The sequence below is a fragment of the Cimex lectularius genome, unplaced genomic scaffold (genome assembly GCF_000648675.2).
Source record: "Cimex lectularius strain Harlan isolate CLEC.00 unplaced genomic scaffold, Clec_2.1 scaffold71, whole genome shotgun sequence".
Lineage (NCBI taxonomy): Eukaryota > Metazoa > Arthropoda > Insecta > Hemiptera > Cimicidae > Cimex > Cimex lectularius.
The window spans coordinates 347098-374351 of record NW_019392655.1 but is presented as its reverse complement, the minus strand read 5'-3'; the positions used below and the strand labels follow the sequence as shown (position 1 = coordinate 374351).

At 35.6% G+C, this 27254-nt stretch overlaps 1 protein-coding gene across 2 annotated transcripts; it reads right to left on the bottom strand.

Moving 5' to 3' along the window:
- Positions 1 to 937: 937 nt before the first annotated feature.
- Positions 938 to 27254, bottom strand: LOC106668286 (alpha-tocopherol transfer protein-like). Of its 2 annotated transcripts, none has more exons than XM_014396896.2 (7): positions 27157 to 27254; positions 23273 to 23398; positions 7315 to 7465; positions 1508 to 1766; positions 1315 to 1425; positions 1154 to 1256; positions 938 to 1107 (listed from the first exon to the last, which is right to left on the bottom strand). In XM_014396896.2, exons 2-7 carry the CDS (start codon positions 23391 to 23393, stop codon positions 950 to 952), a joined length of 903 nt encoding a protein of 300 aa, XP_014252382.1. In that variant the 5' UTR covers positions 23394 to 23398; positions 27157 to 27254; the 3' UTR covers positions 938 to 949. The 2 variants fall into 2 exon arrangements, with proteins under 2 accessions (XP_014252382.1, XP_014252383.1); XM_014396897.2 differs by having other exon boundaries at positions 938 to 1092.

The following is a 27254-nucleotide window of genomic DNA, read 5'->3' as shown; positions in this document are numbered from 1 at the left end:
GACTCCGCTGGGCTTACCAATCTTGATGCACATTTTCCTGTCAGTAGTTGTGTGTGATTCTCTCCAAAGTAATTTATTATCTATGCCCCGTCTTAATACTCTGACTTCTCAGAAAAACAAAGATATGTCTATTTATTTATTGATTTTTTTAAAAGAATTTATTTGCTCTTTTTTTATAGCTTGTTTTGTTTATTTTTACTTGTTTTAGTTATGCACTAGTACAAAAGAATACTTCAGACCTCCCCAAGTAGTAAAGTAATTTCTGTCATACAGGAGTCCAACTACCCATTGAGTGTCATAGACTGGGGGGGGGAATCACTTTACAATACTTCTTTCAAACAAGGTTCAATTAAAAAACGATGGGGTGTGGGATTCAAACCGAGAACTGCTTGTTGCATGGTTAAATATGAGTTGGACGCTCTAACCACTCGGCACTGTGTTCCCTTTACTCCTATGTACAAATAATATGGAACAATTTTGCTTTAAAAAAAAAAAAAAAAAAAAAAAAAAAAAAAAAAAAAAAAAAAAAAAAAAAAAAAAAAAAAAAAAAAAAAACTTATTCAGTTGTATGTATAGAATGGCAAATTATGAATAAAGGAAATAGGAGTAGTTGTGTGCTGTGTTGATAACTAATATTCTGTACTACTCATTAAAAGATTTTCAGCTGTTGCATTTTCCTTAAACAAATATTTAATGTTACTTGGCTACATTGGGGGACATTATAATAATATAATTTTTATTTTACAAATATATTTACATTCTTTGTAAATTTTATTTACAGATAAACTTGGTAAAGAACACTACATAAAACTTGTGTTTTCAAAAATATGAAAATATTTGTAAATATATAAAAATATTTTTGTACTTAGAATATACCTGCTTTAGCATTGTGAATACTACAATTATTCAACAATTTGTATCGGTATATATATATATATTTTTTTTTTAATTAATCAATAGCTAGAGATCTAAAACTGCCTTCCATTGCTGATAACTTTTTCTTCTGAGGCCTCTTTTTCAGATCCGCAATCAGATTACCACTGTCTTTGAGCCAGTCGGAGTACTCATTCTTAAGTGTCATGTATTGTTTTTCTGTATTCAAAAAACCTTTATTAAATTGAATAGAAAGTTAAAATTTAAAAAGCTCCATTACCATGAAGCTCTGCAGTTGGTTTTGCTAAGCCACCGTAATCCTCAGGAAGCAAGTCTAAGGGTACATGAGGTGCCAGAGAGTCAAGAGTACTGTGCATATGCAGCTAAAGAAAATAATTAATTGATTAATAAAAATGGCAATGTAACAGATTATATCAATACCATATCAATTAAGCCAGATTTCATCAAAGGTTTAATGAGCATCAGAATCTTGTCCATGAATGCTGCTGTGTTTAAGATATGAACTCCTTTGAGCCTTACAGGATGACATTCCTAGTAATTATAAACAAGAAATGATTTATTTAATTTGCCATGACAATTTTATACAAATTAAACTCTGTTTTAAACTTTTTACCTGAATGTAAACCATGAACATTTTGACGAGGTTCATCACAGTCGTAGCTCGAGCAAGATGTCCAATCGTACATCCCTTCATGTCAAACAGTACAATGTACCCAGGAACAATGCCATCCTCAGATATCTTAACATCATTGTATGCAAAAAATGCTCTCAGGGCATCTTGAAATATGAACTTTGATGGATCTGTGTCTTTCAAGCGGTACAGGATCACTTTGTAGCCATCAGGAGTGACTTTCGAAAGGGATGCTAATTCACTGCAATAAGGTGGCAAAAGTGAGTTAAAATTGATATAATACATTCAAATCTGCGAGTAAGCCAAAAGCTAAAGGTCCAGCGAATCCACTCTACAAAATGTTTTAAAAATTAAACATGCCGAATTATAAAGAAATAACAAAAGAAGCTTTCAAAGTTATAGTAGGAGCATTTGGTAATACATGTCATTACATCATCAATGATTTTTTCCTTTCTCATTTGGAGTCATAGGGATTTGGCACATGAATTTTTGTTTATTGTGTCGATCTGTGCTAAAGGATTTTATGAGGTAGAGAATCTTCTCAGAGGTTTGGAATCTATATATGTGTGGTTTAAGAACAGCTTTCTGAAGTACCTTTTTTAGCTATTGCAGGACAGTTATTAATTATTATTGTTGTAGGATAAGTTCTGTTGTTTTTGTCTCTTCTAGACATATTCAACCCATCATTTGTTGATAGTCCTATTTTGGTGGTATTTAAGAAGAACATGTCATATGAATATACCAGTTAGAGTTTTTAATTGCTTAATTATAAGTAGGATTTCCTCTTTCTCCAATTTGGGTTGTTTTTGCAAGATGTCTTTTTGCTAAGATTCCAGTTCTTTTTGACTTTGCTATGACTTATGCCAAAAAATGGATTTGGGTCTCTCAGTTCATCCAAGACTCCTTTTAAGCAAGTATATTTTGCACAAAGCCCCCCATCAATTCAATTCCAGCTTTTGCCATACAATAAATTACCAGCAGATCTCGAGAAACGTCTAACCCGTGTGTTGGCAGTACAGGGTCAGACCTCTGTTTTTTCCAAGAGCTATTAACAGCTAGTTCATTTCAGCCTCTAATGTAATCAGTCTCCCATTCTTACTCATTCCTAAACATATTCTTTCCTATTTACACGCCACTCAGTCATTTAGATAGTGGAGTACTTACATTCCTTTATGAATTTTTGTTTTATGATTTTTATTTAAAAGTAATCGAACGTTTAGTTTTGCATATTGACTGAAACGCCATTCAAAATGCCAACTATCAAAAGAAAGTTTGAGCACTAGGCACTAAAATTCGGTGTAATTATGTTAGAAGTCTTGAGCAAAACAACACGGAAGAGAAGACGCCGGAGGAAATCGGATCAGGGCATATTCGGCATAGGTCAATGTGGGGAGGGAAGCATAGTTTCTTGGATGAAAGTCAGCTGAGAGCCGAGGACGCAAACGTCCTTGTAGGTGTGTTCCGTGTCTGTGTGTTTGTGTGTGTTTATAAGTTGTCTCTGATGTAATCCGAGAGAGTATGTGGGTTAGTCGGCTAACGGCGTGCGCTGACCGATTGCCATCCACTTACATCACTTAAATGGACCAACAGATTTCCTATTTTCACGATTTAAAAAAAAATCCCTTATTTACAAAATCACACGATTTCACACACGAAAGAATACATCAAAAGTTATTGTTTATTTCTATTTGATTTAATTGTAATAGCCTGAAATTGCCTGAGGCTTTAATGATCTTTTGGATGAAATGATTTTGGACAATGGCTGTTCCTTTCTAAAACCGAATAAAAGTTTTAGAAAATCGGTCGTAGGGATCTTGAAAATAGCCACAAAATCAATAGTAACAATTAGCAAGCCTTTATAAACTTCGTAAGTTCGTAAGCCAAATCCCTTTCTACAAGAGTATTTTCCCGTTATAAACGGCAACTTTTCCTCCTTTGTTAATACAATAATGTCACGATTGGTAGCGATTACCGGCGTCCGATCCGCGAGAAAGATAGAATTTTAATAAAGGTCGTATTTCATAATTGCGAAAGTCCTGTTGGAAACGTTTCCGCAATAGGACTTACTGTGTAGTAACGGAAGAGTGGGCTCAAGGAAAGAAAATTGGTGTGTTATTTTGCAACTGTCGGTCTAGGAGGTCAGTCAAGTGTGAACGCCCACGTCGGAAAAATGCGCGTCTTCTTAGAGAAAGTGCAAGAATTGCCCGATTTAAGGAAAGACACAAATTAAATAGTCCCAGGCCTTAAAGAAAGCTTTTATGGTACTAGAATAGGCCTTGCTCCGTGAAAAATCGGCATTCCTTCCAACAATCGTTAACACAACAGTTAAACAATATATATATATAAGCTCAACTCAGGGCACGAGATAGATGCATGAGTACAGAATGTCCTACCTCGGGTATTGGCAGCCCGGGGTCAGACCTCGGTCTCACCTGTCCTTCTGAAGTTAGGCTCCAGGGGCAGAGACAGCTAGGTCATTTCAGCCTTCAACACATGCAGTTTTCAAATCTAGAAACAATCTCACTCATTCTTAAATACACTCTTTTCTATTTACATATCTTCACCCAAGTATGGTGCTGGAGTAGGAGTATTCGATATTCCTATATGGTATTTCAAACCCAAAATATTAGTGGTAAATATTTATAAAAGTAAAATATTCCACCACCCAATCACATTATGTATTCACTCTAATAAATACGTCACTCTCAATAAACACAAAAGGAAAACGAGATAGGTGGAATCTCTATATGGAGTCAAGGAAATTATGTGAGACACATCGTGCAACCTTTCTCTCTCTCTGCCAGACACATACGAGGGCTTTGGCCTAAAAGTAAGTGTCAATGTGTCATCCTTCTATGGCCTATTCTTAACCGTGTGGGAACTACCCCTTTTCTTCGGTTCAGATCCTCCCAGGGCCGCTTTGTATATTGTCTTGTGGCCTTGCTCTTGAAACGCAGAGCTTCTCTACCAATCAGACACACCGACACTGCTACTTCCTTTGATCTAATTTTTTAAATTTTAAGTTCTTTTAAATTGCATTCTACACTCTTTTACCATTTTTTTAATTAGAAAATTTTTAAATTCCTGTCTAAAAACGTCATTTCAACAAACTCATTTAACGATGAATTTTTTAGTTATTCCTATTTAACCAAAGCAATGATTTAAATTGGTTTGTAATTTTTATGTCAAGTGTGGTTAAGATGAAAAATTAGTGTCTCGAGCGGGCCACGAACCCACGCTGCTCTAAACACGTGAGTATCGTTAAGTTGGTCCCCCGAGACACCTACTTATCATCTCAACCTATAAATTTTTTAAATTTCCCTCTTTTTGCCATATATTCAAATTTCGTGTACCATTTCTATTCTCGGCAACACATGCCCCACTCGTGACAAATTTTTCATCTCTACCACACTTTACATAAAAATTATCACTCGATTTAAATAATGAACTAATTTAAACTAATAATCAGATGGAGAATCTATATAGTTTCCTTACACTCAAGGAGGAAAAAGAAATATTAGGGGGTTAGTTAACAACGTCTCGAACACTGATTCATCCATCACAGTATCCAACAATGACAAAAGGACAAGTGGATAAATTCTAGAGATGCTGACACAGTACACAATCTCACCAAGAGTGACAAATTCGCTGCTTTACCGGTGACGGCAGAAAACATCTACACAACATGGGCACATTCAATGATGAGCCCATTTGTACGTTATGCAATGAGAGGGAAGAAACAGCCACCCATATCATCTTTGAATGAGAATTAACCGCTCAATGGAGACATAACCTGGATACGAAGAAAACCAAGGGGAAGGAATTGTAGCAACGACTGTCAATGACCTAGTACTTGTTAGGAGAAGGATCTAGTCGATTGCACTGAAATAAGGAACTAGGAAAGTACCAGAAGGCTGCAGCACTTGGGAAACAACCCTTTCGCTTCCTACTATCCATCATCACAACCTCTAGTCATCCATTCGTTCCAGACATCAGCACCATCATCGTGGACGTACCCTTTAACCAGCCCGTATTTCCACCTCCAAATAGGCCAACAAATCCAAAAGTCTTTTAAGGCTCTTCTGGTCTTGCTTAGAAAACTCCAGATTACTTTGTTCACCTGGAAATCGACCTAACCCACCTAAAATACTCCACATCCAAGTCAGTGTTCAATTGCAAAAAATACTTTTGATGGAATCTGTCGGAAGGCCAAAAATTTGCTACGACAGACCGCTCGCTAGAACTGTCCAATTTAATGGATATGCTACAACTTGACAGTTAAACCTCGTCGAAGCTAACTTTGAAATTGTTCTTCCTAGTTAGCCTAGTTAGACCTAGTGATGAATATTAAAAAGGTAGAATCTCCTTCTCGTCTACTTTGTTATATGTTACAACATATACATGAATCGGTCATGTGCTTTTTCTTTTGCCCACTCAGACTTGCTAGGAAGCTAGTAGGAAATCAATGCTCCAGCGTAAACGAGACTAGCTGGCTGGAACTTGTCAAGAATTCAGAAAATTCTACTTGAATTTTTCGCGCACATGTACGCTCTGCAATATTTATTTATCTATACCTAGATAGTGAATGCCTCGTTTTCATCGGCGAACGATGTGGACTATTTTTCTTCCCCCAAGGAGAAGCGAACAAACTGAAGTTTTCAGTTTTGTACGAAATTCTTGCTTAATTCTCAAAAGATCTATGATTATGATTCAATCTGATTGATTAGCACCTTAAGCTCAGACACTTTATAAACTCGTTGGTCAGCTCAAACCCACAAACTATGTCAAGGCGAATCCTTGGTACCAAATGTGTTGTTATGTATAACTTACGACTTATGTAGGCTATTTATAATATTCACGTTAAGTATAAGAAAGGCCAAGAGACCTAACTTTGCGTGATACAATAAAACGATCAATCATTCAATCACCCGCCATCACTACTCATGAAAAAAATTTAAATAAATATTTAAAAAACGATTTTTTTTTGTTCAAATATAATACATTGGGCTACTTTGAGGAGTAGGTCAGTTTCTTCTTTCAGCCGACAAGAAAAATAGCACAACAGAGATTGTTATTGATCGAGAAAAGAACGATAATTAGAAAATAAAAATAAGACCATACAATTATATTATATATTTGCATAACTTATTTATACTACATTAAGTTGTCCTGGGTTACTTTAAGTTATTTTGGACTTCACATTCCTATGTTTTTGTTTTCTCCAAACTTAAAGGTTCATTTTGATACCCACATTTACCCCCCCCCCGGAGTGTAATCTTGTTTTGGTTCAAGGACGTCAACGTGCAGACTATGTTGCTAGTGTAGAAAGTGAAAAAATTTTCATTCTAAGTGGTTTTAGTTTTTCAAATTGATTTGAAGGTTATCTTATAAAAACCCGGATCGCATTCGTTTTCGCAACAATTTTTACTGGACTATTCATGGAAAATTTCTTTTGAATGGTTTCATCTTGACTATAAACGAATGTTTGATGGATAGAGAAGAACACAGGTTTCGTTCTGTCTGTTTCAGTTCATTTGGATGTCTGTCTATCTTTAATGATCCGAAGTGGAGCGCCTTGAACTTCAAAACTTGTACTTGATTGTTCAGTCAATTTCTTCAACTACCGACTAAGTATTAGCTCAATAATCGAGAAAAAACAAATTAGTTCCTAATTCTTTCTCTTAGTTCTTTACTTTCGTTTCTTAACTTCCCCTATGACATAAAATGAGAAAGATACATAACAATAAATAGTTTAATTAAAAAAAGACGATGTAATGAATTGTATTTACTATGTTTTGAATGCAGTCTCCATAGCCGCCGTGTCCCAGTTGGAGAAGGATTCAGGGTTTTCAGCCCTGATTACGAAATAAGAGTCAATCGTATTTTTCGTCTTCTCGACACTGTAGTAATTGCTGTGTAGAAATAGTAGTATGTGTTCATCTAAAACAATAATAAATTATATTAGAATATTCCTGGCAGTGTCGCAACATATTTGAGTCGTGTTAGCGAAGATTTCAAAATGGTTCACAAATACTGGCCGAAGGGGGAAAGCTTTTCTTTTCATTAGCATCGTTCAACATGCGGCTTCTTTTCTAGCTTTTGTTTCGATTTATTTACTTGCGTAATGAAGCGATTTGACTTTTGAAACGTACAAGAACCCCAGCGCCACGAAACGATATTACGGGGCCGTCCATCTGACCTTACTTTCGACATGTTCATAGGAAATTCGAAAATAATTTGACTATTACAAAACTCGATTTGAAATAGTAAGTAAAGCCTAATTTGACACGTGGGTGAAACTAGAAGTGAGAATTGTTATTTAACGTTTGATCGAACCGGCGTTCATGCCATTGGCAAACAAGAAAATAATTATTGACATAGAACAATAAATTGCCCAAGTGTTAACAACATCAATAACTTATAAACTTAACAAAATCAACAAGCATTCATTCTATAATCAACTGATTTATTATTTTCGTGCAAAGTATGATTGAACTGAAAAATTAGTCGTGACTTCTGCCCTCAAGAGACCAACTAACCACCTCAACCTTTAACTTTTTTCCCAGTATTCAAATAACGTGCAATCGTATTAGATTATCGACGTTTTACTTTGTCCTATTAACCAAAGCAAATATTTTAATTGATTCATTATTTTTTATACAAAGTATGGTTGAGTTCAAGACACCCAAAAATTCATAAATCCTCTGAACTCTATCCAAATTCAATATTCTTACAACCGTTATAAAGCTTAATCGCTCTTTTTTAACTTTGTCAACAAGATTTTATATTTTATGTTATTATATGGGAGGGAAATAAGGATGAAATCAACAAAAACTTCCCAAACTTTTTCAGATTCTAATTTTTTACTGAGGCCAAGTTTATACCGTTGCTCGTAGTTTATATGGTTCTAAGCTCCTGTAAAGTTGCCCGTAGATCGGTGGAATCATTTCAAAGTTAGTAGTAATATTTTTGTGATTTTCGAAAAAAATCGGATGTGAGGGATTTGAGTTAGTGTTTTATTTTCCCAAAAATTGTATTACTTTGCAAATATAGGAAAAGAATCAGCAAATTAGGGCTATTTATTGAAATAACACTTATATTAATATATTAACAATTTTGAGATCAAGCGATGTAGCTAATCCCTATTAAGAGCTTTAAACTGTTCTTAAAACAAATCTGATTTTTTTTTCTCGGATTTTCATGTCTTCTATATCGCGTTGCCTGGAATGTGCATTGCTGGGTTAGATTGGGTTAGTTTGGTTAGGGTTATGGAGGGGTAGGGTAGTAGGGTACCTCCTGTAATAAATGAGCATAACTGAGACCAAATGCAGACTGCTTTGCACTGCTGTTTTAAAATAATACTCATTAACAATAAGAAGATTTCATGCTATCGGTTATTTAATGATTTAATCACCGCTTAAACCCTGGTTAAAGTCAGGGACAGATTAGGTTAGGTTAAGTAGGGTTAGAGAGCATAAGTTCATTTAGGTGAGGTAGTGTTAGGGTTAGAGTTAAGGATAATAGTTGTACAAACTGCGAGTTTTTGCATACTTTACTCCAATGGTTTTTTCGTTTTTGACTTTTTATATATCTAATCTCTTTTAATACGATTTTCCAAATTATTTCCTTATCCTAGGTTAATTTTTTTTAATCGACTTATCTAACTTATACCTATAACCTTGAAAGACATTTACAACAAAGCCGAAAACCGTATTTTAAAAAATGTAGATTATTGGGTTGTCCGAAAAATAATGCAGGTTTATGGTTATAAAATAAAACAACATTTACAATAATTAATTAAGGTTTTTATAAGTTGAGATAAAAAAGTCAGTGTCACGAGCGGAATTCGAACCCACGACCTTCGGCTAGATACGCCGCTGCTCTACTACTTGTGCTATCGTGACCTCCATCCACTCGGATACTAACTTCCCATCTCAACCCCACCTTTTGAATTTTACAATTAGGACAATATTTAAAATTATTTTAAATAATTTTTATTAATTAAAATACCCTCACTCTCAATACATTTGACCAATGATGATGGCAACACTATACACTCTGAATAGAATCTTGGGTCTTTATTTGTACCAAATTCTGTAAACGCATTTTCTAAAGACTTTTGATCAGTAAATTTTTTATGTTGTAAAACTTCAGAACAAAATAATGTAAAATGAACAGCCTGCTCTCAGTAAGTATAACTTGTGCTCGAGAGCTAACAAATCGTCTTATTCATTAAAAAAATAAACAAAAAACAGATTTATACAAATTAGTTGTAGCAGTATGCATAAAATTTATTTGACTATTGTCATTTTATGTAATTTTTTAAATAATTATTTTATTAGTATATTACTTTTAAAAATTTCTCTTCTGCATATCAAGTGCAGAATCAGCCGATTTCTGATTGGCCAAAGATGGCTTCAATTATGCCAGTTTCTGGTGCATTGCTGCAGTTTGAGAGCAATTTCTGCATTCATTGTTTCGCCAGGATTCACGAAACAGTAGTAAATCAGCCCAAATGAAGCCCATCAAAGAGTCACCATCACCTTTTTTTGGTGAGTTTGGGGCTTTGGAAAATGTGGTGCTGCTTCTCCTTTGTCGAGCCACTGGACAGTGGCTGATATCCTAGACAATCCACTTTTCATCACAAGTGACAATTCTGTCCAGAAAGGTTTTGTTGCTGTTCCGGCAAAGAAGTGCTGCGCAAACTTCACAACGACGATTGTTTTGTCGGTCGTTTAATACCTAATTTTCGAGCTTTTTCACCTTTCCAGTTGTCTTAAGATCAGCGACGATCGGTTTGCTAACTGAATGATTTTCTGTAAGTTCTGGAACAGTTTTTCTGGGATTTTCTTCCACAAAAGCTCGCAGAACATCAACTTGGGAAGAAATCCTTCCCCGACCTTCTTTCTCTTCGAGGATAAAGGCTCCCTCACGATGCTCTCAGTGACACTGCCCCCCCCCCAGACTTCATTAATATTTCTGGTCGTTCGGGCACTGTTCCGAGTTCAAACTCGTAAAGCGAAAATCACGCGTTGACATCTTATTAAAGACTGAAGTATTCCTAAGTAACGAGATGCTTAAGTAAACAAACATTTTTGTTTGGAAGAGATAAAAAGTTTTAAAATTCGCATCCATCAAACGTAACAGTTCATTATATAGATATGGTAAATGAAATTATAGGTAAATGAAAGAAAACTTAAAAACCTGCATTATTTTCCGGAAAACACAGTAGTTAATTTTCTTCTTGGTTTCTAAAACCCATTGGCAAGAAAGTTCTGACACGTGAATAATTTCGACCTAGTATTTCTAATAAAAGTTTCATTGAAATATGTGATCCCACATCCATAGTCTTCCTTTAAGATTAGAAAACTTCAGACTGTTGAGGATCGATTCTCTTTTAATTATGCTGGTACTTTAAAAAAATTTAAATTCAGTTATCAAACATAACAGCAAAGAAACTTTTCTTCGGTTTGAATCATCCACAATTTTTTTTTATACATTGCACGGTTGTTACAAATGGCTCGATACATTACAGGGTCCGACTACTCTCTCTAATTAAACGCGCATTGGCTTCATGCCGTCTTCAGCGAGGAGCAACAGTAAATTTTATAAAATTGTATAAAACGATATAATAAAATATTTTTAAAAAAACACTGGAAATTGAAAATTTTGTGAACCAGTTTTATTTCGTGGATCGGTATCTGTGAGTTTTGGAATAGCCCGAAGATGAGCTGCCCCACGCAATTGCCACCTGTAAACTTCTGAATCCCAACGGCCCGGTGGCGCAACAGCTCTTTCTCAACCGGCGAGTGCCTCACGATAATCCCACCACAGGGCTGAGCGATCCTGATTTGAACTCCCAGTTCAAGTTCGTCCAGATGTTTTAAAAAGGTCGATTTCCACTCCGGAAGGTTGTGACTCTGTGATTTAAACATCGAGAGCGAAAGTGGCGTATGGACGGGCTAAATCACTTGCCAAATTTTTGATCGTGTGAAAACTGAATTGGGAAACCATTTCTTAACTTAGTCGTAAAAGGCAAATGAAGGGCCGCCCGGTTCAACGTAAACACCATATCAAATAAATTTGGCAATCAAAATCGATTGTTTACGTAATGCATCTTTTTCAAATTAAGCGGTTTAACCTAATTCAGCCGGGTTGAGAGGAAAGGAAAGTATGTACATTGAAATTTAAATAAATGCAGATAAGGGAGTACATAGAGAATCAAGGGCGCCGTCGGTATGTGGCCCTGAAAGTATCTGACTCTACGTGCTCATTTAAGTCAGATCATACGCTGACATACAGACATTTTTGGTCCAAAGCTTGAAATGATGTCCAGGATGCAAAAAAAATGTTCAGTTGCCGATATAACAATAAACAACAGATGAGGGATATAAGCTGGGTGAGGCAACTGAGCGAATGCAGTTTCTCTGTCCCCTGTTCCAACTTTTCAAAATTGGGGTTTTATGGACAAAGTCCTAGGTTTCCCGAGCTCAGCACATGAGTAGGCTAGCCCTAAGAATTCTGTAAAGTACTAAAGTGTACAAATAATTGTGACATTTCTTCTTGAGGTCAGCGTGGTGATGAATCTGTATCTTGGTCGTTTCCGATCAACATGGTCTGCATATAATCGAAGTTTTTATGTCAGACGTGTCTTTTCAGGATCTTCAGTGATGGATTTGTAATTGGAGAGGGGTACCCGAACAAGATTCTAAAAGTTACGAATAGAATAAAACGATATGATCTATCAAATACGTCTTTTCTTGCCCAAGGGAGCTGGCATTTAATATCTTTAGTTTTTATTTTACAAAATTATGTTTTAAATAACAAACTATTAATTATTGAATCTCCAAGATGTAAGCGGGGTGAGGCAAGCATCAATCCACCGATGAAGATCAAAATAGTCAAATTAGGCAGACTAAATGGTATTTGATTATGACTTTCAAGCATTACACCCACCTCTGAAGATGGTAAAGAGCTTAAACGAACTTGACAGACCAAAACAGCCAGTATAGGCAGATTAAAATGAACAGAAATGGCCAAACTTATTTGTTTGTAGTTGACGAGGGATATAAGCAGGGCGAAGCAAGCATCAAACCCAACGCTGAAGATTGTGAAGGCTGAAATGAGCCTGACAGACCAAAAAAGCCAGTATAGGCAGACTAAAATGAACAGAAAAGGCCAAACTTATTTGTTTGTAGTTGACGAGGGATATAAGCAGGGCGAAGCAAGCATCAAACCCAACGCCTAAGATTGTGAAGGTTGAAACGAGCCTGGCATTCCAAACAGCCAGGGTAGGCAGACTAAAAATGATCACGAACATCAGTTGATAAGGATATAAGCAGAGTAAGGCAATCCTCAAACCTACCGCTGAAAATCTCTTCAAAATCACCGAAAGCCCGCAACCAGGATAGGCAGACTAAAATGAGCGGAAACGAACTATCTACAAAAATTAATATTAATATCAAGTAAAAGATTTTGGAATGTAAAGCTGTTTATCCATCAGAAAAAGATCGAACAGACAAGAAACAACTCTAACATATGCTTCTGTAACTAATGATCAGGAATGGCAACCGTCAAAATTTGTTTGCTTGATAAGGCAGGACTCAAATTCCCACTGAAGACTGCGAAGAGCCGAAAGGCGTCTGACAAAAACACCAGGACGAATCCTCTTCAGACTAAAATGACCGAAAACGACAGTTTATGAGGATATAAACAGGACGATGACCTCAAACCTACAGCTGATGATTGCCATGAGCCGAAACGCGTCTGACCAGAACAGCCAGGGTAAACAGACTAAAATGATCGGAAACGACAGTTCATGAGGATATAAGCAGGACGAGGCAAGCCTCAAACCTACCGCTGAAGGTTTCTTCACCATCACCGAAAGGTCCGCAGCCAGGATAGTCAGACTAAAATCATCATAATCGACCAAGCTACAAGAACCAATTTTAATATAAATCCTTTTGTCCACGAGAAAAAAAGATTGAACAGACAAGAAACAAATCAAGGATAACCTGGAAACTATACAGTGCTCTATCCTTTGTTACAATCCATTATCACCTTTTATAAAAAGCCCATATAATGAAAATAAATAAAAAATATAAATATATCATTAAAACCCATATATTTTAGCAGTATGTAACCAATGAACATTGAACCTGTCTAAGAATTACTGTCTTAAAAAAACAATTTGAACCGCCTATGAAATCAAATAGATTCTTAATTTTCCTCGGTTATGTTTTTTGAATTCGACAAGACTGTGACCTAAATATTTCAAAAACGCGATTAGAATGGCAGAAAACGAAAAATTCGAGCGTCAGCGTTTAACAAATCAAGTGCTTTCGTCGTGAATGGCTTTTTCTCTTACATCAAATTTTAAGGATAAATAGACAATACACGACAGGTACAAAACTATCAACAAGGGATCTAGTGATTTCTATTCTGAAATGGTGCAGGAACTAGTTATATAACGCTTAATATTCTTCGCCGTCCAATATTTTCTTATCAGAAGGACCGTCTAAGAGCTTATAAATTCCTTCTAATACAGAATTTCACGACTTGCTCTTATTTATTTGGATATAAAAGAAGCCCATCCCATTTGCATCTTTCGGAACGCAATAGCTCTCATGAGGAGAGAATTCTAAAACCGGGAATGTCTTCTCCCTCCAGGATCTATGGAAAACACGTATTGCAGCAGGCCGACTTCTTGTGCCATCGCGTATAAGCAGGCAAGTTGGATTATTTTATAATCCTCTACGCGACTAACTTGCAAATGAAACGACAATGTGAATAGGATTTTCCCGTTTTCCCACCCATGCTATCGCCTTTATGACATTCCAATCGCCAGGAATCTACCCAATTAATTTTAAAATTGAAATATCCCGTTTTGAAATTCAGGGACAGTTTGAATCAACAAACGTTGGTGTCGCAAAGTTTGTCGGACGTTGAGCAACGACCCGTTTACAGGATTTCTCGCATTATCCATTCAGCGAGCCGTTAGTGAAACCTATCACTTTTATCTAAATACTTTGCTTTTCTGCTTATGATTAATATCCGATTTTTATCTCTCACAATAAATAGGAAAAATACTGCCTAATCTTATTTTTAAAATTTATTTATTTTCACCACGTCATTTTCTGCACTTAAAGTTGACATCATTTTGTAAATTAAAATAAAATTAATAAAAATAAAAACAGAATTCATTATAATAGTAGTCCTACTTTGAAGATCGCGGTTAGGGCTATCGATTCGTTTTGCTACGCTAGCCGGTCCTGGGTTCGAATCCTGGCATAGCCCATGGATTTGTAATTACACTAATGGACAAAATGAATTCATCATCCTTAAATTGTAATATATTTAGGTTTATTCATATTTTGCATACCAAAATTAGGTTTGGTTGTAAAAATAATATTAAAAATCCTGAAGAATTATATCCCATTCATCATTCATTTTCAACCCTTATATGGTAGGATCTGGGTTCGTTGCTTAAGTTGGTCCAAATGTGTTCGATTGGGTTCAAATCTGGACTTCGAGCTGGCCACATCAAGCACTTAATTCCGACCTCATTCATGTAATCATCCACACTACGTGCTCTATGGAGCCTGGTATTATCTTCCATAAGCAAGAATCTCTAATGGATAATGGGGGGGGGGGGGGGGACTATACACAAAATGGCACTATACAGGGTGTCCGTTTTAGATGGCCCGGCTAAATTTCTCTTGAACCAATGACGCTATCCAAAAAAAACTTATTTAATATTTTTTAGTCTAGTTTCAAATTTTTACCTTTTGTTGTAGAAAAATTATATAGGTTTCCATATGCCCTGTTTAACTTCAAAATTTCGACTCTATAAATCCTGACGCATAATTTTAAAGGATTTTTGACGCAGAAAAGAATGGTGCAGTCGGATTTTAAATTGGTCAAAAAATGACAAAGTTATGGCAAACAGTTTGAAGGGAAAAAAGTTAGTCATTTGGGGTCATTTGGTTTGCTATTTATTAATCACATTTCATGTTCAACTGCCTGCCTTGCGTAAAGAAGCAAAGATTTGCTCTTTTTAACTTAGCTGGTACTCAAAGCGATAGAGTCAGGGGGGAGATGGATTGACAACCATTTAAGTTGTCATCCTTTGCCGCAGTTCTTTCAACTGAGTTTGCTGGCGTAGACATTGCTTTTTAAGTGGCACCGCAGAAAGTAGTCAAATGGAGTTAAATCGGGTGACTAACGAGGCCAACAGATCGGGCCATGAGGTGCCATCCACCTATCCTAGAAGTGACGATTCAAATAACGTCTCACCTGCAAAGAATTGTGTACGGAGCGTCCATGAAGCTGGAGAATCATCCTTTCTCGATGTTGCAGAAGAACATCATCTAATGGTGTTGTTAAAACCTACCCCAAAAAATTGAGGAACCATTCAAATTATTTTGGTAGAAATAAGGTCCGATTAATTTATTTCCGAGAAGTCCACACCAAACGTTGACACAGTGAGCCAACTGATGATGACAAGAATACGAAATTTTCAGATTTTCCTCTGCCCACGTTCGAAAACCAACGGTTTTGTATGCCATTAGAGATGAACTTGGAATTATCAGGTCCGTAGGATGTATGGAAAAACTTTTTCTTCAGCCTCCCAAATCGATATTTGTGCAAGGAACGTTAGGCGCCTGTCATAATCAGAGTCCCGAAGTCCCTGGGCAAGTTGAGAACAATACGGCTTAAAATTGTAAGTCCGGAGTACATCACTAATTTTATTTTTTTGAAAAACTTAAATCCCTTCCAACATGTCCGACAGAAAATTCGGATTTTCACGAACATACAGTAAAATATTCAGCACCTTGTCGAAATTACCCTGCCGATTTCTTTTAGCCTTTACTTTGTCATTTTTTGACCAATTTAAAATCCGATTGCACCATTGTTTTCAACGTCAAAAATCCTTTAAAATGATGCGTCAGGATGTTAGGGTCTATTTGAAAGTTGAACTGGGCCTGTATAATTTTTCTCTAAAAAAAGGTAAACTTTTGAAACTAAACTAAAAACTATTAAACAGGTTTTTTTATAGCATCATTTGTTCAAGTGAAATTTAGCCGGACATCTAAAAAGGACACCCTGTATGTTTTTCCATTATGTTTTGTAAGTTCCTCTATAAAGATAGAGACCTTCCTCGCACAACAACCAATTTGGTGCGGGCGTTCAAGGAAATGCCACCCCAGAAAATCAATGACCCACCATGGAATGCCACCTTAAGAACCCACCATGGGGCGTACCTTTCTCCTAAGAGTATCTATATGAAATTGCGCCAATCTGAAGATTTGATGCCTACTGTCATCTCATCTGTTAAAAAAATCGTCCCCAATCTTCCACTGTCCAATTCACTTGTATTGGACTTGTCTTATCAGATTGCTTATAGCATTTCCCGTAATGCTGCGGTTTCGTCGAGCCCGATGACGGATTTTTCTGGTCTGTCAGATTTATTTCACCAGTTATTCAACTTATAAAAAGGACACGATTGGCAATGTAACACATATTTCAACCCCTGAATATGACGAAAAGCATTCCTAAAAAAAATTGCTTAATAACAAATCATTAAACAGATACACCCTGATTGGAGCCAACAATCAGGAAATATTTATGCACTCCCTCCTCGCTGTAACTAGGAAAAATGTACAAAAAACACAATTGTCCCTGTCTTTTGAAACGGTTTTAATTGACGCATTTCGGTTGTTCCACAGGATGTAATACCAGTACTGTTAGGTAAGTTTTAATAAAACCTCTGAGAGTTATTTAAGAAGTTTTGCCAGTCTGTTGCAAAAGACCTGGTCGTTCATAACGGCTTTCCGCTGCATGTTAATGTCTCGAAAGCCGTCGTCTAATATGGAAAAGGTAGTTTGGGCTCCCTTAAGTTCTTTCTGCATAGAGCCTACTCTCAGAGTCATTTCACAAACTTATGCTAAGCATAGTCACTTTGTAAAAAAAACGTTGATATATATAACGAACGACCTTATTGTCAGGAATTCTCTATTGTTAAGTATATGTAATACCAGGTCTTTGTTTTCGCAATAAATTTGAATTACTAATATACTGCTGAATAACAAAAATAACAATTAGACTAAGAAAAAAAAAATCACAACAATTTAAATAGTATCATTTTAAGCCTGAGTGTGGGCATTTTTTACTGCATTTTTAATTGTTTTGTAAAGAATAAGGCTGAAAAAATATATATTTAGCTTTCAAAGTTAATTATCATTGTAAAAAATTCGGAAAAGCGCTAAATTGTTTTAATTCAACAAGTTCTTTTGATTCTCAAGATTTGCATATCTTCACGGTTTTGTTCTGTCGAGCGTTTCGCCTCTTCTGGTTCTGGTGGGTTTAAAACGTACAAAAACACCCATGACTAACAAAATATCATTCAAACCAACCACTGAAGATGGCGAGAAAGCGTCTGACAGACCAGAATAAGCGTGAATCACCGCATGATGTAAATTCACCATCACCTCGCAGACCTCAAAATCAAACCTCACAATGGAAAATTTTATTTACGTATTTTTGTTGATGCCTAAATTCATTTCATACTGAAATGTTTTTGAGAATGATTGAATTGTAAACTGCCTATCCGAAGTCATCGATTTCCCGTTAGCGGGGCGTTCGCATGTATTGGGTTATGTTCATTAGGTTAGGGTTAGGGTTAGGTTACGTATCTGTTTGTTTTTATGTGAAGCAAAGGCGAGTGCAAAGAGTTTTTACTGAGACATACCTTTCATAATAAATAATATAACTGAGCCCAAATACATATTTCTTTGCATCGCTTATTAATACTGAATAATAATAAGATTTCACTCTATAATCATTTAAATCCCAAAATTAAATTAATTAATCAAGATATAATAGTACTTTTCAAGGCTGATTCTCTTTGTTTATCAGCAAAAAACTAATATTTTTTCACACAAATTGCATGTGTCTGAGAATGATTACATGTCTCTGACGTTTTATTTCGGTAGGTTAATCTTATATTTTCTTCTTGCTAATCCTTTATACTAAAAAATCCTAGTTCTGCACGGAAAATCGCTTAGTTTGGTCGTCCATCTTTGTACTGGGCTTGTATCTTGCCTCACCTTGCTTATATCCTTCATCAATCACAATGCCATTACTACATATCACTAAAACAAAGCGAAACGCGTCTGACATATTATAATAATATCGAGCATATACAGACCGAGGTGATCGAAAACGTCCAAAAACAGGCTCTTTCCTGACCTCAAGATGAAAACAATCTAAAAATTTGTTTGCATATTTTTAAACGTTTAACTCATTATACTATTAATTTTTAAGGGTTGTGATGAAGCTCGCCGGAAAAAGGACAAAAAATAGCAATAAGTACTAGTATAAAACATCTTTCAAAATTGGTCATTGTTTTATCAAAAATTGGTTTTTAAGTCGATTTGTTATTGAGCTAGCCATTTTTATTGAGTCATCGATTAAGGTTAAGTTAGGTTGGTTAGGGGGGACAGGCTAGGTTAGGTGAGTCAGGGTTAGGGTTAGGTTACATATCGCGATATTTTGGTGACATACCTTCCGTTACAAATCAGAATAACAGAACGAAAGTAGTTTTACGGAATAATAATTTGATAAATGCTCATCCCAAGATTAAACTAACCAGTTTTTCAGCAAAAGCCTACTAAAATTTTTCATTACTATTATTTTAGTCAAACAACAAAGATTTAGTCTGATGATTCCTTCTTTCTCACGCTTTATCGTACTATTCTTATCTTCTTATATTTTCTTCTTACTTTGTACCGTTTGTTAAAAATTACAGTTCTAAAAATGGTAGTTTGGTCGTTCCAATAATTTTCATCTATCCTCGCCTGTTTCGGTCTGTCAGACGCGTTTCGACATTTCCGACTGTGGGTTTTTGTCTTGCCGCCCTTCTTATAACCCTCAACTGCAAACATCTCCGAAGATGTCGAAACATATTTGACATCATAAAAACCTCGCGGATATGCAGACTACGACGATCGGAAATGACCGAAGTGTAGGTTGTATTGTAGGTCGTGATTTTTTTTTGTATGTAGCCAATACTATGAGAGACAGAAATTCTTATAAAGCAACAACAATTCTTTTAGAAGCTGCTTAGTAGAAACTAGCAAGCATAAGTGGACATAAATGAACGAAAACAACGAAATATAGGTTCATCACTTCGCACACTCCAAAAGCAATCTCACAATGGAAAATTTTGTTGGATTATAAAAACTCGTTAATTCAACAATTGAATACGGCGAAAAGCTTCAGCGGCAGAAAAAAACCTAGCGAAGATATGCGCACCAGGATGATCAAAAACAGTCAAAAAAAGTGTTCATCACCCCACATACATCAATAATAAATCTCACAATTCAAAATTTTGTTTGCATGTCCCAAACTTGTTCTTATCATTGTTATTTTTGTGAGGTGTAAAATGCTTCAATTTGTTTTTGACTTTGGTTTAATTGTATTGAACCTTTCCGAAAATGGTTGACATCGAAATCGGTAGAACGGCCTCGGTCTGGAAACCCCGTCCTCGTGTCGATAAGGGCATGAGATGGCAGTTACATTGTACATTGCCGAATTTTTCAGCCGTCCTCAAAGGTATGCAAGAATCTATCGGTATGTTAAGCGAGTCCTCTGGCCCGGTATTTCCGTCTCTCGCTTAAAAATTTCAACACTTTCTGAAATAGTTGCCACTATCAAAATATGATTCTGTCCAGAGTCGAACTAAACTGGGGCACCTTTCACCACACCAAATTCCGTCCTTCACCGAGAATATATGTTGAACTGGAAGGGATACAACTTCGACAAGTGCAAGCTTACATCTATTATTTACACGGAAAAAAAGAAAATATGCAACATAGATCATGCAATGGTTTTCTGTTAAGCATAAAATACTTTATTGGAAAAAAATTACGAATCTAAAATTAGCCTGCCGATAGATAAGCCATCAATCATTCTAAACGCGACATCGCTTGTCATTTGTTCATTACATATTAATCTCTTCACAGGATCGACCAAGGATGTAGTTTGTTCCTCGTCCTTGTTCGAGAAGAGGTGCGAAAGGTCGACGTCAATTCACACACATCGGGTGGGGGTTCTGAGACCTTCGCTCATTCAAGTCACAAACATTACATATATTGTTTATAAACAATTGACTTAAATAAACTTAAAATTTGTTTTGCAATTGTATGTCATTGCTTCCAAGTACAGCTAACCAGGTGCCGCGAAAGAATTATGCATACCGCTCGATTGGAAATTTATTTACATTAATCTTTCCTTAAACTGGACAACTTTTAGCATGTCAATTAAAAAGTTCATATCCTCAAAAACCGATTTAAAAGTTATAAGAAAAAAGTTAAAATGTACGGGATGAAGCTGTTAGGTTATTTCTATCCGAAAATAGGAGGACTAAAAGAATCGAAAATCGATTTCAAAAACTAAGATATGGGGTTTCCTAGGGTGGTCTGAGAAAAGGTAAATGCACCTGTAGTTTGGTCGTGCTCTGTCATCCTGGTTTGTCCATCACTGAAGCTGCCGAAACGCGCCTGATATACAAAAACCGGCGACTAAGATGATGAAAAAGAACCAGGTTTTCCGGTGAAGTGAGCGGACAAACTAAAAGCACCAGTAGTATAGTCCTTTCCGGTCATCCTAGTCTGCCTATCCTCCAACGTTTGTCCACCACTGGAAATCCGTTTGAGAGGCAAAACTAGCGATGCTAGGCGGACTGAACGAAAGATTGTCAGGTTTCCCGTGAAGTTTGCGGAAAAACTAAACGCACCTGCAGTTTAGTCGTTCCCGATAATCTTAGAGTGCATAATCTGACTTTGTTCGCCACTAGAAACGTGTCTGAGAGAAAAAAAAAATAGTAAAGCTTCTAAAAACTAAAATCCACTGCAAAATCAAGAGATTTGAGGTTTCCCAGTTTCGTCTGAGGATAAACTAATTGCTCCTATAGTTTAATAGTTTTCGATATCCTCCCTGGTTCGTGTACCTATCAAGGATGCCGAATTGGTGCCTTTTTTTCTCCCAGACAAAATTACAGTGAAGATTGACGGACTAAAATGAACGAAAGCGACTAAAAAAACAAAATATTTTGCAATTCACTGTGAATTTACGAGGTGATAAAACTGTTTGGTCGTTTTCTATAATCCTCGTCTTTAAATCCTCCTCGGTTTGCCCTTCACTGAAATTTGTGATATGCCGATCACTCAGTTGACAGACAAACCAGCGAACAAAGGGCGGACCGATATGAATCAACTACAAAAACCAATGGCTTTGGAGGTTAATCAAGTGAAAAACTAAATGCACCTGTAGTTTGATTTTGCCGTCATCTAGGCTACCTGTCCTTCCTAGTTCTGACAGGCGAGGATGGGGGCCAAAATAATTAAAAAACTAGTGTAACAACTAAAGATAAGAGGTTTCTCGGTGAGGTTTAAGAAAAACTAAATTTGTCTTTAGTTTCATCGTGGTCTGTCATCTTGGTCTGCCTATCCTCCACGGTTTGTCGATCACTGGATTGCGTCTGACAGTCAAAAACAGCGAGGAAAGGCGTACCAAGATTATCATACACCAACACAAATAGAAAATATTTGGAGATTTCCTGTAGAACCCAACGAGGTGATGAACCAACTGTTTTTCATCATCCTAGTCTTCAAATCCTCCGTTTGTCCACCGCTGGAAACCCGGCGTCTGACCGACAAATCCAGGGTGCTAAATGGACTAAAATGATCGAAAAGCGACTAAAAAAATAAAAGAAGGTGACGTGTCCCGTGTGGTCAGAGGTACAATTAAATGCATCTGCAGTTGGTTTGTGTTCTGCCATCCTGGTCTGCCTATCCTTGGTCGACCAGTTGAAAACGCATCTGACAAAAACCCAGCGAGGCTAGACGGCCAAAATTGATCGGAAACTTCCATAAAACAAAAGAATTGTAAAGTTTCCGGTTGGGTCTTGGTAAAAACAAACTTCACCTGAGTTTGAATGTATCCAATTTCTTGGTCTGCACAATCACGTTTCGTCCGCCATGCAAGATAGTCTTGACACATAAAATGGATAAAATAGCTTGTAAAGGCGGACCAGGTTGATCGGAAACGACCACAAAAAATAAATGAATTAAGAAGTTTATCGCTGAAATCGCGAAAAAACTAAATGCACCTGTTGTCTGGTCGTTTTCTATCTTCCTGGTCTACCGGTCTTCCCTGGTTCCCACCCTAAACGCGTCTGACAGATAAAATCAGAGAGAATAGTTGGGATAAAATTATTGAAAAACGACAACAACAAAAATAATATGATGTTTCCCGATGAAGTCAGGGGAAAAGTAAATGCACTTCGTCCATCACTGAAGCTGTAAAAAATGTCTGAATACAAAACCAGCAGAACAAAATGAAAGAAAAGGATTATGAGATTTCCCGATGATTTCTAGAGAACAAACTGAATGCAACTTGTTCGTTTCCGATATTCGTCTGCCTATGCTCTTTAGTCCTCCACCACTAAAGATAGCAAAATCTTAGGCAATGTACGTCTGGTTTTGATCAAGCAGCCATAGACGGACCGAGAATATCGTAAACCACCACAAAAACAAAAGAGTTCTGAAGGAATTGCTCAGTAATCGATAATACCAATTTCGGAACCCGTCTTCCTTGGAATCTTTCAACGCGGTCTTACTAGATTTGTCCAAAACAAATAAAGGGCTCTGGTTTAAAATAAAACCATTCCAAGAGCAGACCCACCTGAGATCCTAGGTAAATGAGCCTGGTGCTGCAGCCAATTTCGAACCGAGGCCACGTCTTCTTTCCTCTCTTTGGGAACGGAAGTACCTCCGTTTTTAAATGGAAATTCCTTCAACTGCATAATACCTAAAAATAACAATTTATTTAAAGTTTGTTCTACTCATAGAAAATATAGTATATTGTACATTTTCTTTAAATGAGATGTTCATTATTGAACGAGAAAAGTAAAATATTGATTAGATTTCAATTAATTATTCTTTTTATTTAAGTTTTTGGTTGAGATGTAAAATTAGTGTCACGAGCGGGATTCAAACCCACGACCCACTTCCCTCTATCCTGTTTAAGTCACGATAGCACTCAAGCGGCGCATTGAGTCGAGGATCGTGGGTTCGAATCCCGCTCATCACGCTATTTTTTTCTCAACCAAAAACCTTAGATAAAAAGAATAATTAATTGGAATAATTAATATGGTTAATTATGACCACTACCACTGATTAGATACTTGAACTGAAGAGAGCCAAGGTTGAAGACAATGTGTTTGACTTGGTGAAATTCTGCATCTCGAATCATTTCCTTGAAAGTTGCTCAACTGTTTAAAAAGCCTCTCTGGTTGTCTCAAATGAGTAGCAAATATTATGTATTAGTTTTTAAAGGAAAGGTATGATAACTTGTGACCTAAACCTTCAAACTTAAGATTCAATCTTGACGGTAATTTTTATTATTTTACAATATGTTAAAACCTTTTCGCGTGTAGTGGAATTGTTTTTCGTTTCTTTATTGCTGGAATTTAGCCAGTAATAGTGTGACATAAACAAAATAAAGTACAAAGGAAATGCAGTTATGCTTTGTCACTAACTAGCCGGATTCAGCAAGTGTCCTATTACGCAGTACTGGAAGATTCGCTGATAGCTTCATTTTTTTCACAACAGTAATTTCACGTCCAATTAAACGGTTTACGTCGTGGTCTGGCTCGCCGTAAAAACTATACACGCATGGATTAGTCGCGACAAGAAATTAACACGATTTTTTAATAAATATTTTTCCACTGGAAGTTTTACGCGAAAATGGAAGAAAGTTATGAAACTTCCGCCCTGAGATAGCTATACAGTGTCCTGTGACAGAGTAAATTACAATATTGCAAAACAGCTTGTGTTAAAAAAATTTTTTTTTTTAAACTGCCTCTTATCAAACTTCTGCAATGTACTCGTTAGATTTTTATATTGGAAAATCAGGGACAAGGCTAATATTGAAAATACTCAGCTACTTTTTAGAAATTTTCGAAAAATTTGTATCCTATATAAATAATCTGGATCTCGGTATGGTCTGTGTGAAAAAAATCAATTATCTACCAAGCTTTCGGTCTATTTTAAGACATCATCAGGGCAAAAGAATCTTAAAGATCTTTCACCATAGGTAGATTTCCTAAAAAAACATCTAAAAAGATCTTAAAACAAGCAAACAACCAAGAAGAAAAAAAGAATAAATCTTAAAGATGTTTACACATTGACATAATTAAATTTGAAACCATTTATAAAAACTTAATTATTTCAATTTCTAGACATCTTTAAAATTGTTTTGCCCAGATGATGACCTTAAAATGGGTCGAAACCTTGGCAGATAGTTGAATTTGTTTTTTCATCCAGACCAAACCGAGATCCAGATTATTCGTAAATAAAAAAGTGGTCGATAATTCCAAGACTTTTAACAGGAACTTCATAAGCATATTAATTGTTAAACATTTACAAGGTAAATATAAACATCCTCGAAAGGTCGAGGAAGGAACTCTTTCCAGATTGGCCTTAACCCTGATTTTTCAATATAAAATTATAATTGAAGGCTGATATTAAAAAATATGAGAGGTGTTATTAGTTAATTATCAAATGATTTTTGTGAGATTTCCTCCTGTGGCCTGCGGGATGATAAATCTATTGTTTGATAGTTGACACTGAAGTTTGGGTGATTTCTATGGACTCCACATGTCCGAACTAACAAAAATCAGCGAGGATAGGAAGACCGAGATAATAGGTAACAAGCAAACAAACAATATTTTGCCGATACGTGGACATAATAGGCAATAAAGTACAAAGACGTGGAAATTTGGCGGTATACAGCATATTTCAACCAAAAGCACTACGAACCGAAAGACGTATCCGATTTAATTTGAACATATACAAAAGTACAGATATGGTGACAGATTGCCAAGCTTTCAGAACAAAACTCAAACATGGGATACCAAATTTAAAAATTTGGGATTGCAAAACAGTCTACTGGGCAATATGCAATTGATGGAAATTAAGAACCGGATGGCGTTGAAAGAAAAGGCTTGGACAGAACTAAATATTTCATTTTGATAGACTATAGGGTGGAAAATAAAGAGATCAGATGGTTTTTCTAGGAGTTGCGTTCAAACTTTTTATACATCAAAGAAAAATGTATCTACTAGGCATAGAATTATACCATTTACACTTATTAATTCGTGGGTTTTTGTAATGAAAATTAATTCCATTGTTTAAACAAGATAAATTTTAAATTTTCCAACGAAAATTTTCTGATATATTTTGGTGGAAATCGGATTAGAATCGGTTTCGTCGTGGAACAATGCGTTGTTTTCGTGCGGTCTCACGGTGACTATGAATTTATGTATTGTTGAATTTAAAATTATAAGTTTTGTAATTAAGGCATTAAACCGATTTCCAATTGTAAATATTTAAAGAAATACAGACAAACAAACACATTTTTAAAAAAAGTGTTGGCTCCATTCTAAGAGTAATTCAATGCAAAATTGGGCCATCTTTTATGGCCATATTTAGTTAATGCTTATAATAATTATAGATTTTAATTTAAATCAAGTTTAAAGTTCAATTTTTGTAACGATTTGGACATTTAAAAAAATTCACTTTATCTTAAGTGCATCAGAAAATCAACTTCGGAATAACGAAGAGCTTACATTAATTTATTACGTTAATAGTACAAAGTAATGGTTTAAACAAAATAAAAATTATTATTATATAAGGGAAAGATTATTTTTTCCTTGATCTTTCAAGGATGTCAAATGTAAGACATAAATTTTAAAAAAAATTTCAATTTACGGTAAGCGCAAATTAAAGATAATTCGGGAAATTATTATTAATAAAAAATCAGCTAAATCAAAAATAAATCAAAAATTATTATTGATAAAAAGGAAAGATTTTATTTTCCTCGATCTTTCAAATAATAAAAAAGTCAAAAATGAAAGACATAAAAAAAAAAGATTTGTAATTTACGGCAAGCACAACTTTAATAGATTTCGGTGTGTATCTGATACATAAAAAATTATTATTGATAAAAAGGAGATTTTATTTTCCTTGAACTTTCAAATAATACAGAAGTCAAAAATGTAAAACAAATTTTAAAAAATGTAATTTACGGTAAGCACAAGTTAAATAGATTTTTTCGCATACTGATAAATCAAAAATTATCATTGATAAAAAGGAAACATTTTATTTTCTTTGATCTTTCAAATAATAAAAACGTCCAAAATGAGATTTAAAAAAATTTGAATTTTAAGATAAGCACAACTTTAATAGATTTCGGCGTGTATCTGATAAATCAAAAATTATTATTGATAAAAAGGAAAGATTTTATTTTGCTTGAACTTTCAAATAATAAAGAAGTCAAAAATGTAAAACATACATTTAAAAACCGTTAAAAAAAAGTAATTTACGGTAAGCACAAGTTAAATAGATTTCTTCGCGTACTGACAAATCAAAAATTATTATTGATAAAAAGGAAAGATTTCATTTTCCTCGATCTTTCAAATAATAAAAATGACACAAATGTAAGACATATTTTTTTTTTAATTCTAATTTACGGTAATCATAAGTTTAATAGAATTCGGCGCGTACCTGATAGTCGAACCACCTTACTCTCCAGTCAAACTGTTGAAGACTGAAAGTGTAAGTCGAGGAAAACCCTTCATTCCCCACTCTTCAAGTCCGGCCGG

What these genes read in the sequence shown, in the direction of transcription:
- LOC106668286 (XM_014396896.2), bottom strand. Translation starts at nt 23,393, where the DNA reads ATGCAGTTGAAGGAATTTCCATTTAAAAACGGAGGTACTTCCGTTCCC. An exon ending in TCATTTACCTAGGATCTCAG is followed by an intron (nt 7,466 to 23,272) that starts GTGGGTCTGCTC and finishes TTATTGTTTTAG; the next exon opens with ATGAACACATACTACTATTT. An exon ending in AATCTGGCTTAATTGATATG is followed by an intron (nt 1,257 to 1,314) that starts GTATTGATATAA and finishes TATTTTCTTTAG; the next exon opens with CTGCATATGCACAGTACTCT.